The sequence below is a fragment of the Coregonus lavaretus genome (genome assembly GCF_964263955.1).
Source record: "Coregonus lavaretus genome assembly, chromosome: 33".
NCBI lineage: Eukaryota > Metazoa > Chordata > Actinopteri > Salmoniformes > Salmonidae > Coregonus > Coregonus lavaretus.
In genome coordinates, this window is record NC_140020.1 from 10,366,270 (window position 1) to 10,378,910 (window position 12,641).

A 12,641-nucleotide genomic window follows, 5' to 3' on the forward strand; every position below is an offset into this window, starting at 1 on the left:
TTTGTTATCGCAAGCCTAAATAAGTTCAGGAGTAAAGATGTGCTTAACAAGTAACATAATACGTTGCATGGACTCACTTTGTGTGCAATAATAGTGTTTAACATGATTTTAAAAAGACTACCCCATCTCTGTACCCCACACATACAATTACAGTGGGGGAAAAAAGTATTTAGTCAGCCACCAATTGTGCAAGTTCTCCCACTTAAAAAGATGAGAGAGGCCTGTAATTTTCATCATAGGTACACGTCAACTATTACAGACAAATAGAGGAAAAAAAATCCAGAAAATCACATTGTAGGATATTTAATGAATTTATTAGCAAATAATGGTGGAAAATAAGTATTTGGTCACCTACAAACAAGCAAGATTTCTGGCTCTCACAGACCTGTAACTTCTTCTTTAAGAGGCTCCTCTGTCCTGCACCAGGCTGGGAAGACTGAATCTGCAATAGGTAAGCAGCTTGGTTTGAAGAAATCAACTGTGGGAGCAATTATTAGGAAATGGAAGACATACAAGACCACTGATAATCTCCCTCGATCTGGGGCTCCACGCAAGATCTCACCCCGTGGGGTCAAAATGATCACAAGAACGGTGAGCAAAAGTCCCAGAATCACACGGGGGGACCTAGTGAATGACCCGCAGAGAGCTGGGACCAAAGTAACAAAGCCTACCATCAGTAACACACTACGCCGCCAGGGACTCAAATCCTGCAGTGCGAGACGTGTCCCCCTGCTTAAGCCAGTACATGTCCAGGCCCGTCTGAAGTTTGCTAGAGTGCATTTGGATGATCCAGAAGAGAATTGGGAGAATGTCATATGGTCAGATGAAACCTAAATATAACTTTTTGGTAAAAACTCAACTCGTCGTGTTTGGAGGACAAAGAACACCATACCTACTGTGAAGCATGGGGGTGGAAACATCATGCTTTGGGGCTGTTTTTCTGCAAAGGGACCAGGTCGACTGATCCGTGTAAAGGAAAGAATGAATGGGGCCATGTATCGTGAGATTTTGAGTGAAAACCTCCTTCCATCAGCAAGGGCATTGAAGATGAAACGTGGCTGGGTCTTTCAGCATGACAATGATCCCAAACACACCGCCCGGGCAACGAAGGAGTGGCTTTGTAAGAAGCATTTCAAGGTCCTGGAGTGGCCTAGCCAGTCTCCAGATCTCAACCCCATAGAAAATCTTTGGAGGGAGTTGAAAGTCCGTGTTGCCCAGCGACAGCCCCGAAACATCACTGCTCTAGAGGAGATCTGCATGGAGGAATGGGCCAAAATACCAGCAACAGTGTGTGAAAACCTTGTGAAGACTTACAGAAAACGTTTGACATGTGTCATTGCCAACAAAGGGTATATAACAAAGTATTGAGAAACTTTTGTTATTGACCAAATACTTATTTTCCACCATAATTTGCAAATAAATTCATTAAAAATCCTACAATGTGATTTTCTGGATTTGTTTTCCTCATTTTGTCTGTCATAGTTGACGTGTACCTATGATGAAAATTACAGGCCTCTCTCATCTTTTTAAGTGGGAGAACTTGCACAATTGGTGGCTGACTAAATACTTTTTTTCCCCACTGTATCTGTAACGTCCCTCAGTCGAGCAGTGAATTTCAAGCACAGATCCAACCACAAAGACCAGGGAGATTTTCCAATGGTTCGCAAGGAAGGGCACCTATTGGTAGATGGGTAAAAAAAAGCAGGCATTCAATATCCCTTTGAGCATGGTGCAGTTATTAACTACAGTTTGGATGGTGTATCAATACACCCAGTCACTACAAAGATATAGGCGCCCTTCCTAACTCAGTTGTCGGAGAGGAAGGAAACCGCTCAGGGATTTCACCATGAGGCCAATGGTGATTTTAAAACAGTTACAGAGTTTCATGGCTGTGATAGGAGATAACTGAGGATGGATCAACAACATTGTAGTTACTCCACAATACTAACATACATGACAGTGTGAAAAGAAGGAAGCCTGTAGAGAATACACATTTTCAAAACATACATCCTGTTTGCAATAAGGCACTAAAGTAATACTGCAACAAATGTGGCAAATAAATGTTTTGTCCTGAATACAAAGCTTTATGTTTGGAGCAAATCCAACACAACACATCACTTAGTACCACTCTTCATATTTTCAAGCATAGTGGTGGCTGCATCATGCTATGGGTATGCTTGTCATCGGCTAGGACTAGGGAGTTTATTAGGATAAAAAGAAACGGAATAGAGCTATGCACAGGCAAAATCCTAGAGGAAAACTTGGTTCAGTCTGCTTTCCAACAGACACTGGGAGACAAATTCACCTTTCAGCAGGACAATTACCTAAAACACAAGGCCAAATATACATTGGAGTTGCTTACCAAGACGACATTGAATGTTGCTGAGTGGCCTAGTTACAGTTTTGAAAATCGGCTTGAAAATCTTTAGCAAGACTTAAAAATGGTTCTAGCAATGACCAACAACCAACTTGACAGAGCTTGAATATTTTTTTTAAAGAATAATGGGCAAATCCAGGTTTGCAAATCTCTTAGAGACTTACTCAGAAAGACTCAAAGCTGTAATCGCTGATTCTAAAATGTATTGACTCAGGGTATATTAGTGTTTTATTTTCTAATTTTTTTTAGCATTTGTCTTCCACCTTGACATTACATAGTATTTTGTGTACATCTTTGACAAAAAATATAAATAAAATCCCATTTAATCCCACTTTGTAACACAACAAAATGTGGAAAAAGTCATGGGATGTGAATACTTTCTGAAGGCACCGTATAAGCAACTGTACTGTAGCTCCACCACAGGAGGAGGGAGAACGAGCTCGTGGTAATGACTGGAGCTGAATTGGGGAATGGCATCAAATACATCAAACACATGGTTTCCAGGTGTTTGATGCCATTCCATTTGCGCCGTTCTGGCCATTATTATGGGCCATTCTCCCCTCAGAAGTCTCCTGTGAGCTCCACTATTAAATTTTACATTTTAGTTATTTAGCAGATGCTCTTTTCCAGAGCGACATACAGTTAGTGAGTGCATACATTTTCATACATGTTGTAATGATATGCTGTAATATATAGGCACATATGGCAGCAGTGAGCTGTGTAGGTGGTGGCAGCTTAGACGTTCTCACTGAGGCTCATTTAATTTGATTTGTTTGTTTGGGGATTTAAATGTTCTCTGAATGCTTCCAAAATCTATATTACAGATAGACGGATGTACGTCACATGGCAAGATTGTCTCCGAAATAAATTATTCTTAGAAGTTAAGATTTCCAGTAATGTTATCTCATAGTCCTTAGTCCTGAGTAATGCTGTCTCATCCTTAAGGAAACAATTACATAATCCAGCTAGGGTTGCAAAATTCCGGCAACTTTCCCCAAATTCCCAGGGTTTCCAGAAATCCTGTTTGGAGAATTCCGGATTTCCTGCTTATCACCTCCTGATTCAGGGAATCTTCTAACTGGGATTCTTGGAAAACCTGGGAGTTTTGGGAAAGTTACCGGAACTTTGAAACCCTACCTCCAGCATTTGAAAGATAATGTTTCTTAGACTGACAACAGGCAAACACAACATCTGTATGGTCATGAATCATGCTCAAACACCTTTACTGCAAACTTGCTTTTAGTTTAAATCCTTTATTTATAAAATCTGCTCCAAAAAGCATACATTCTAAATATTTGATGCAACAATAATCAGTCGTAGTTGTGCAGCTTGTGGACAAGCATCTGTATGAGGTGGCTTGCATTGGTTAAGCATTTGTCCAACATGCTGACATATCTACAGTGGCAATATGGATGCAAGAGCTTCGTGCATTCTGATGAGTGACATCACAGCCTAGTAAATCCAGCTCATGCTTGTGGCTACCTACATACTACATACAGTACCATATTTACTCATATATTGGTTGGCTAGAATACTGGATAGAAAACTTGCACAAAGTGATATGTAGTCACTCGTAATCCAAACAGTCAATCAAACAAACAAACAGAAAAAATATAGCCGTGGCGTGAAACCACAGCGATAAAAAAACAGTTCACTTAAGGCTGTTCAAGTTCATTACATCACTGATAAAGCTTCATGATAGTTCAAATAAGTATTCATAAATGGTACTCATCCCCACATAATGTCTGTGACCTCTGACCTCATAAGAAATTCGGAACCGCAACCACTCGGAAAAATCTATCTATCCAGCCTCATTGTTTTTAACATCTTAAGGTATAATGGAATATGAGTCTATCAGTGCACTAAAAAGTAATTATGTAAGTAAATTGAAAGGCCTAAAATGAATGAATAAATAAATAAACATAAATAAATAGGTTAATAATTAATAAATAATGATATAAACAATGAAATACTGTATCTATGTGAAAATCTTTTTCATGATAATTCCATCTTGTATTATGTAGGTTTTGATTTTTGTGTGGTTTGCTCAATCATGATCAACTGTTAAAAATAATAACACTTGGTGCATTCCTAGAAGACATAAGTCTGTGGCTGTTTTTGAATGTGCTCATTAGCAATTGGTGCTTGCACTCTGTCAAATAAACATGGTTTAGAGGTCAAACCCTCGCATTTCTAGAGTAAGCTTTCTGTTTTCTGGTTAAAGAGGCAAGCTAGGGCAACACTTAGCCCTTAGTCCATTCCAGATGTACGTATACTGTCAGTTTTACAGATATTGTTTCCCTGCTTTGACATTACCATGAAGATTAAACAGCATGGATTCCAGAGATCAAATTGCAATAAATAGGAGAAGAGCAGGTAGGTAGTCCATCGTAGTTTGTTGCTAGGAGCTGCATGGTTGTGTAAATAGTTTATATAGAGAAAGTAGGAAAGCTGTACAGTTGAGTCAAGTAGTAAGATGGTTGCAGCTAATGGTGAGGATAGCATGGTGGTATCCATCCAGAGATCTGGGAAATCCTTTGTGAGCTATGCCGTTCTGCGCACAGGTGAAATATGGAGGTCATTACCACTTTGAGTCATTATCTGAGTCCAATAACTGTCCTGTTTTATCTGGTACAGTAAACACCAGTAGATTGTCTCTCTACTGACTGTACCAGGGCTATATGCGAGAGCCTCAGCAGTACGCAGACCAGTATATGAGGTTAAAGATAATGTAGGATCCAGGAAAGATCATGCGGGAGTAGGTGTCTATGGCGTGGGTGTTCTGCATGATGCTGAAGCTGCGGAAGCGTGCTTTCTTCTTGGTTCCTGTGGACTCATTGTCCAGGGATAGGTGCACCACCATGTGCTCTTGCTTCTCCGGGGGGTCCTCGGGAGCGTCAGCCCTGGTGTATCCGGCCAGACTGTTGGTGTCGGCCTCGCTGTAGGTCCCATCGCCATCCACCATCACGGTCCCGGTGTGGGACATGCCACAGGTGCAAGGGAGCGACTGTAGGGCAGAGAGAGATAGAGAGAGGTGGGGGTTGAGATAGAGAGGGAGAGAGAGAGAGAGCAAGAGAAATAGAGAGCGAGCCCTTAAATTGAAATTGAATTGAAATAGAGAGAGAGATCATAGTAGGAAAAATGCTGAAAGGACTTGAAGTTCAGTGTGATATGATGAGGACCCTTACCTGCTCTCTCGCCAGGCCCAGGGACTGTAGGGCAGAGGAAAGAGAGAGAGAGAGTCAGTGAGAGAGAGAGATAGAGAAAGAAAGAAAGAGAAAGTGAGATTACATTTAAACAAATGTATGCACACATGACTGTAAGTCGCTTTGGGTATAAGCATCTGCTAAATGGCATATTTATTTATCAGAGAAAGAGAGAAAGAGAGAGAGATCAGAGTAGGAAAAATGCTGAAGGACATAAAGAAGAGCAGTACAGTGTGGTATGATTGGGGTCTTACCTGCTCTCTGGCCTTTTCCCTGAGCTTCCGATCTTTCCCGTCTCTCACCGTCGTCAGGTAGTTGACGGCGGCATATTCCAACACCGATAGGAACACAAACACAAAACTGACCCAGAGGTAAATGTCCACAGCTTTGATGTAGGAAACCCTGGGCATGGAGGCGTTGACTCCAGTGATGATGGTGGACATGGTGAGCACCGTGGTGATACCTGGAGCACAGTACAACACACAACATCTGTGTGAGCACAAGACTGAAGGAAGTATCCTCATATCGACAGTGGTGGAAAAGGTACCCAATTGTCATACTTGAATAAAAGTAAAGATACCTTCATAGAAAATGACTCTCAAGTAAAAGTGAAAGTCACACAGAAAATACTACTTGAGTAAAAGTCTAAAAGTATTTGGTTTTAAATATACTTAAGTATCAAAAGTAAATGTAATTGCAAAAATATACTTAAGTATCAAAAGTAAAAGTATAAATAATTTCAAATTGCTTATAATAAGAAGATCAGACGGCACAATTTTCTTGTTTTTTAAATTTTTATCATTTACAAACGAAGCATTTGTGTTTAGTGTGTCCTCCAGATCTGTCACGATCGTTCATTAACGAGAAGGACCAAGGCGCAGCGTGATATGTATTCATATTTATTTACGTACTGAACACACGACAAAACAACAAACGAAACGCGAAGTCCAAGGTAGACAAAATAACATACCTCACACGGAACAAGATCCCACAACTGACTGGTGCCAAAAGGCTGCCTAAGTATGGTCCCCAATCAGAGACAACGAGCTACAGCTGCCTCTGATTGGGAACCACCCTGGCCAACATAGATCTAAACGATCTAGAAACTAAACATAGAAATAAACACAACACGAAATATACACACCCTGGCTCAACATTTAAGAGTCCCCAGAGCCAGGGCGTGACAGTACCCCCCCCCCCCCCAAAGGTGCGGACTCCGACCGCGCCACATAAACCTAACAGGGTAGGGGCCGGGTGGGCATTCCGCCTCGGAGGCAGATCCGGCTCCGGGTGTAACCACCACTTACTCTCCACCTCCCCGTTGCGCCCCTGGTCTGGTCTGGACCTTGGCGCGCTGCTTCCTCTCTCCTTCCTCCCAAGAAGTACCACGCCCTGTCTGGACCCTGGTGTGGGAGATCCCGAACCTGGAGAGGGGCTGACGTCTGGGTCTGGACTGGAACCGCTGACTGGAGCTGGACCCGACGACGGTGGATCGAACTGCTCTGGCTCCGGAGGAGCCGCTGACCGGAACTGGATCAGGCACCGGTGGAGCGGACTGCTCTGGCTCCGGAGTGGAGCCGCTGACCGGAGCTGGACTAGACCCCGGTGGAGCGGATTGCTCTGGCTCCGGAGTGGAGCAGCTGACCGGTGCCGGACCAGGCACCGGTGGAACAGGCACGGGCCGTGCCGGACTGGACACACGCACCACTGGCTTGGTGCGGGGAGCAGGAACGGGCTGGACTGGGCTGATGACGCGCACCCCTGGCTTGGTGCGGGGAGCAGGAACGGGCCGGACTGGGCTGACGACGCGCACCACTGGCTTGGTGCGGGGAGCAGGAACGGGCCGTACCGGACTGGCGACGCGCACCACTGGCCTGGTGCAGGGAGCAGGAACAGGCCGGGCCGGGCTGGCGACGCGCACCACTGGCTGGGTGCGAGGGACAGGAACAGGCCGGACCGGGCTGGCGATGCGCACCACTGGCTTGATGCGAGGAGCAGGAACGGGCCGAACCATACTGGGAACACCCACCACTGGCTTAGTGCGGGAATCAGGAACGGGCCGGACCGGACTGGCGACACGCACCACTCGATTGGTGCGAGGAGCGGGACTGGGTTCCTTCATTACCCCTCGCTCCTTCTGCTGCCTAACCAGCTCCTCTCGCCGTGCCTCTACACTTTCCTTCTGCTCCCTCTGCACCAATGACCCCCTTAATCTGGCGGCCTCCTCTGCTAAACGGCTGAACCGCTCTATCGCGGCCTCCTGCTGCCTCGTCGTCCACGGCGTGAGCCCCCCCTAAACATTTTTTGGGCTTGTCTCTCCCCCGTGATCATGGCCTCCATCCCTCTTGCCAGACTCTCGCTCATCTCCTCCCAAGTCCATCCTCTCTCCTCATCACGCTGCTTGATCCAGGATTGGTGGGATCTTCTGTCACGATCGTTCATTAACGAGAAGGACCAAGGCGCAGCGTGATATGTATTCATATTTATTTACGTACTGAACACACGACAAAACAACAAACGAAACGCGAAGTCCAAGGTAGACAAAATAACATACCTCACACGGAACAAGATCCCACAACTGACTGGTGCCAAAAGGCTGCCTAAGTATGGTCCCCAATCAGAGACAACGAGCTACAGCTGCCTCTGATTGGGAACCACCCTGGCCAACATAGATCTAAACGATCTAGAAACTAAACATAGAAATAAACACAACACGAAATATACACACCCTGGCTCAACATTTAAGAGTCCCCAGAGCCAGGGCGTGACAAGATCAGAGGCAGTAGTGATGACCAGGGATGTTCTCTTGATAAGTGAGTGAATTGGACCACTTTCCTGTCCTGCTATTTGAGTATTTTTTAAATGTATGCACTCACTAACTGTAAGTCGCTCTGGATAAGAGCGTCTGCTAAATGACTAAAATGTAAATGTCAAATGCTATGCATTGAAAATGTAACAAGTACTTTTGGTTGTTAGGGGAAATGTATGGAGTAAAAAGTACATTATTTTCTTTAGGAATGTAGAGAAGTGAAAGTAAAAGTAGTACAAAATATTATTAGTTGAGTAAAGTACAGATACCTAAAAAAACTACTTAAGTAGTACTTTAAAGTATTTTTAGTTAAGTACTTTACACCACTGCATATAGATATGAACCAACCAATCTGTCTACACTCTTCAAATGGTTCTCCCAGAGGGACAGCTGAAGAACCCTTTTACGTTCTAAGTAGAATGTTTTTTTCTAAGAGTGTATCTTACCTAGTGAGACCCTGGCCGGTACGGCCCGGCGGTCGATCCAGAAGGACACCCAGGACAACATGACCATCAGAGTGGCAGGGAAGTAGGTCTGGAGCAGGAAGAAGAAGATGTGGCGTCGCAGGGTGAAGTTGATGTACAGGCGGTTGTACCAGCCTTGAGAGAAAAGGACAAAGACAGGTGAGGAATCACCCTAAATTAGAAAATGGGTTATGTTTCTCTGAAGAAGGTAAGAGCAGATGTATTTGTACAAACAATGTACTGTATAGGGATGCAGTGAAATTGTCACATCCAAAAATCCATTTCTTACTGTTCTACAATATCTTCAAATGTTGACTATTAATATCCTGCAACATGGAGTCATAATTTTTGTACATTATGTGTGATTTGTAAACAGTACATGTTATCATCAGGCTCTGGATCTACCTGTGCTGCTGTAAAAAGCCAGTCTAGAGGTAGTGTGAAACTTCTGGATGAGGAACTGAGACAGAGAGATCCTGTCGTCCGTGCTCAGGGACTCATCCCCACTCTTCCAGTACAGCATGAGGTCCTCATCCGTGTAAGCATCTGGAGACAACAGACATGGATTTAAATTAAAATCTGCCTGATTTTCTGTACCACCACACCAAATACCTTTATAACACAGTGTGAGGCAGTAAGAGTCTCGCTACTTACAGCTCTCTAGCTCTAACGTGCAGGTCTGTGAATCCAGAGGGAAACGACTGAAGTCCATGTTACAGGCAGCAGTAACCGTCACCCTGGGGATTTAAAACACATCAACACAACATACCCACGATGACGCAAACATAACACATTGTGATTGGGTAAATGTCTGCTGGGAAACTTTGGATCAACCGAGTTCTGCGCTGCCATCATAGAAATGTCACCATTGCATTTCTGAAGAATGTGGAGATTGACACAAAAGGAGTTTGGGAGCAGCAGCAGCTCACCTAAGGCTGTAGAGGACGTGTCCATCTGGGAACACCCTGAGCATGATGTTCTCTGTGGTGGTGTCGTGGATGAACGACCTCTTGGAGTGGACGAAGAACACATCAGGCACCCAGATCTTCTTGACCAGGCGCCCGTCGAACGTCATGCTCTTATTGGTTGTGCTGGGAAAGGACAGCCTCTCGTCTTTCCAGTAGTGCCTCAGATACAGGGTCATAGTGAAGTCCTGCAGGTCACCAAAACAAACCAAGATTACTTTTGGATTAACTTGTTGGTTGGTTGCAGCCTTGTATAAATCCTCTGAACCCTTTCCTGGACTGAGAGTTCTAGATTGAACCATTGATTGTATATATTGGCATAGCTGCGGAAAGTAGTGGTGCTGAGGGTGCTGCAGCATCCCATGAAAAATCAGAAGAAAAAAAATATATTACTAATAAAATATTTTTTTTAATTGCTATTTTTTTTTCAAAAGTAGTGCACTGGGCCTTTACTAGTCCTGTATTAGCAGACTGATATAGACGTCTGTAGCCGTCAAGAAAAAAATTGCAGCACCCCCCACCCCCAAACATCTTCCCGCGGCTATGTATATTGGGATTACCAGGGTCTCACCCTAGATTACAGCATAGGTTTATGATCAGACATACAGTACCAGTCAAAAGTTTGGAAACACCTACTCATTCAAGGGTTTTTCTTTATTTGTACTATTTTTTATATTGTAGAATAATAGTGAAGACATCAAAACCATGGAATAGCACATATGGAATCATGTAGTAACCAAAAAAGTGTAAAACAAATAAAAACCATTTTTAAAATAGCCACCCTTTGCCTTGATGACAGCTTTGCACACTCTTGGCATTCTCTCAACCAGCTTCATGAGGTAGTCACCTGAAATGCATTTCAATTAACAGGTGTGCCTTCTTAAAAGTTAATTTGTGGAATTTATTTATTTATTAATGCGTTTGAGCCAATCAGTTGTGTTGTGACAAGGTAGGGGGGGGTATACAGAAGATAGCCCTATTTGGTAAAAGACCAAGTCCATATTATGGCAAGAACAGCTCAAATAAGCAAAGAGAAACGACAGTCCATCATTACTTTAAGACATAAAGGTAAATCAATACGGAACATTTCAAGAACTTTGAACGTTTCTTCAAGTGCAGTCGCAAAAACCATCAAGCGCTATGATGAAACTGGCTCTCATGAGGACCGTCACAGGAATGGAAGACCCAGAGTTACCTCTGCTGCAGAGGATAAGTTCATTAGAGTTACCAGCCTCAGAAATAAATGCTTCACAGATTTCAAGTAACAGACACATCTCAACATGAATTGTTCAGAGGAGACTGTGTGAATCAGGTCTTCATGGTCGAATTGCTGCAAAGAAACCATAACTAATGGACACCAATAAGAAGAAGAGACTTGCTTGGGCCAAGAAACACGAGCAATGGACATTAGACAGGTGGACATTTGTGAGATGTGGTGTGGGTGAACGGATGATCTCCGCATGTGTATTTCCCACCGTAAAGCATGGAGGAGGAGGTGCTATGGTGTGGGGGTGCTTTGCTGGTGACACTGTCTATGATTTATTTAGAATTCAAGGCACACTTAACCAGCATGGCTACCACGGCATTCTGCACGATACGCCATCCCATCTGGTTTGGGCTTAGTGGGACTATCATTTGTTTTTCAACAGGACAATGACCCAACACACCTCCAGGCTATGTAAGGGCTATTTTACCAAGAAGGAGAGTGATGGAGTGCTGCATCAGATGACCTGGTCTCCACAATCCCCCAACCTCAACACAATTTAGATGGTTTGGGATGAGTCGGACCGCAGAGTGAAGGAAAAGCAGCCAACAAGTGCTCACAATATGTGGGAACTCCTTCAAAACTGTTGGAAAAGCATTCCAGGTGAAGCTGGTTGAGAGAATGCCAAGAGTGTGCAAAGCTGTCATCAAGGCAAAGGGTGGCTATTTGAAGAATCTCAAATATAAAATATATTTTGATTTGTTTAACACTTTTTGGGTTACTACATGATTCCATATGTGTTATTTCATCATTTTGATGCCTTCACTATTATTCTACAATGTAAATAAAGAAAAACCCTGGAATGAGTAGGTGCGTCCAAACTTTTGACTGGTACTGTATGTCCTCAGTATGAGCATGGAACATATGATGTATTATGTCCAGAGAGGGTCGTCAGAGTTGACATTAGTGATGATGAGACACATACAGTAATGACAGCTTTGGGTTAGAGGTTGCATTGGTCACACATATCCCTTTCCTCCCTATCTGCATCTGTTAAAAAAAATATGGATCTATTTTATGCCAGACTACGCCACTTTATCTACCACAGCAGCTCATCCTGTTTTCCATTCACCTCGCAGCATTACATAATCTTAGATCTGTAATAATATGAATTGAAATAATAATGACAACAGCAAAATAATCAGCGCCTACTTCAGTAGTTTTATCATTACATAGAATGCATGTGTATAACAGCAAATGTAGGCACATTTAACAGATATAGACCACTGTAACATTGCATAATGATAATGGCATGGCTGATAAGTCTGACTGAACACACTTGTCCTCCATCATTTTTACATGATATCATTAAGGGCAGTCATCGTTTGAAAGCAATAATTTGCCCTGTCTATTTTCATACAATTATATACAAATACTGAGATCTGAATGAAATGTAATCCTTGGTTGTCCTCCCACACAGGGGTTTACAGAACATCAGGACTGCTGTTTGGACTCCAATTTGCAGCTTAGAAAATAAGTTCCATTTAATTATATTACTGTGGTGGAGCAAGCGCATGGTCTTTCGTCTGAACACAAAACATCATTTCTAGCACTGT

The 12,641-nt window shown here is 43.3% G+C and overlaps 1 protein-coding gene across 1 annotated transcript in view; it reads right to left on the reverse strand.

Annotated features, from left to right (window-relative positions):
• Window positions 1–5,069: 5,069 nt before the first annotated feature.
• The window catches only part of LOC311108320 (gamma-aminobutyric acid receptor subunit rho-2-like), a gene marked incomplete at both ends in the record, with an annotated part of 42,494 nt that continues 34,922 nt past the window's right edge, over window positions 5,070–12,641 (reverse strand). The window contains 7 exons of the mRNA XM_084150948.1: window positions 5,070–5,384; window positions 5,566–5,589; window positions 5,838–6,046; window positions 8,839–8,991; window positions 9,262–9,402; window positions 9,511–9,593; window positions 9,786–10,009. Coding sequence (XP_084007074.1) covers window positions 5,070–5,384; window positions 5,566–5,589; window positions 5,838–6,046; window positions 8,839–8,991; window positions 9,262–9,402; window positions 9,511–9,593; window positions 9,786–10,009 — 1,149 coding nt within the window. The remainder of the gene's footprint in view (window positions 5,385–5,565; window positions 5,590–5,837; window positions 6,047–8,838; window positions 8,992–9,261; window positions 9,403–9,510; window positions 9,594–9,785; window positions 10,010–12,641) is intronic.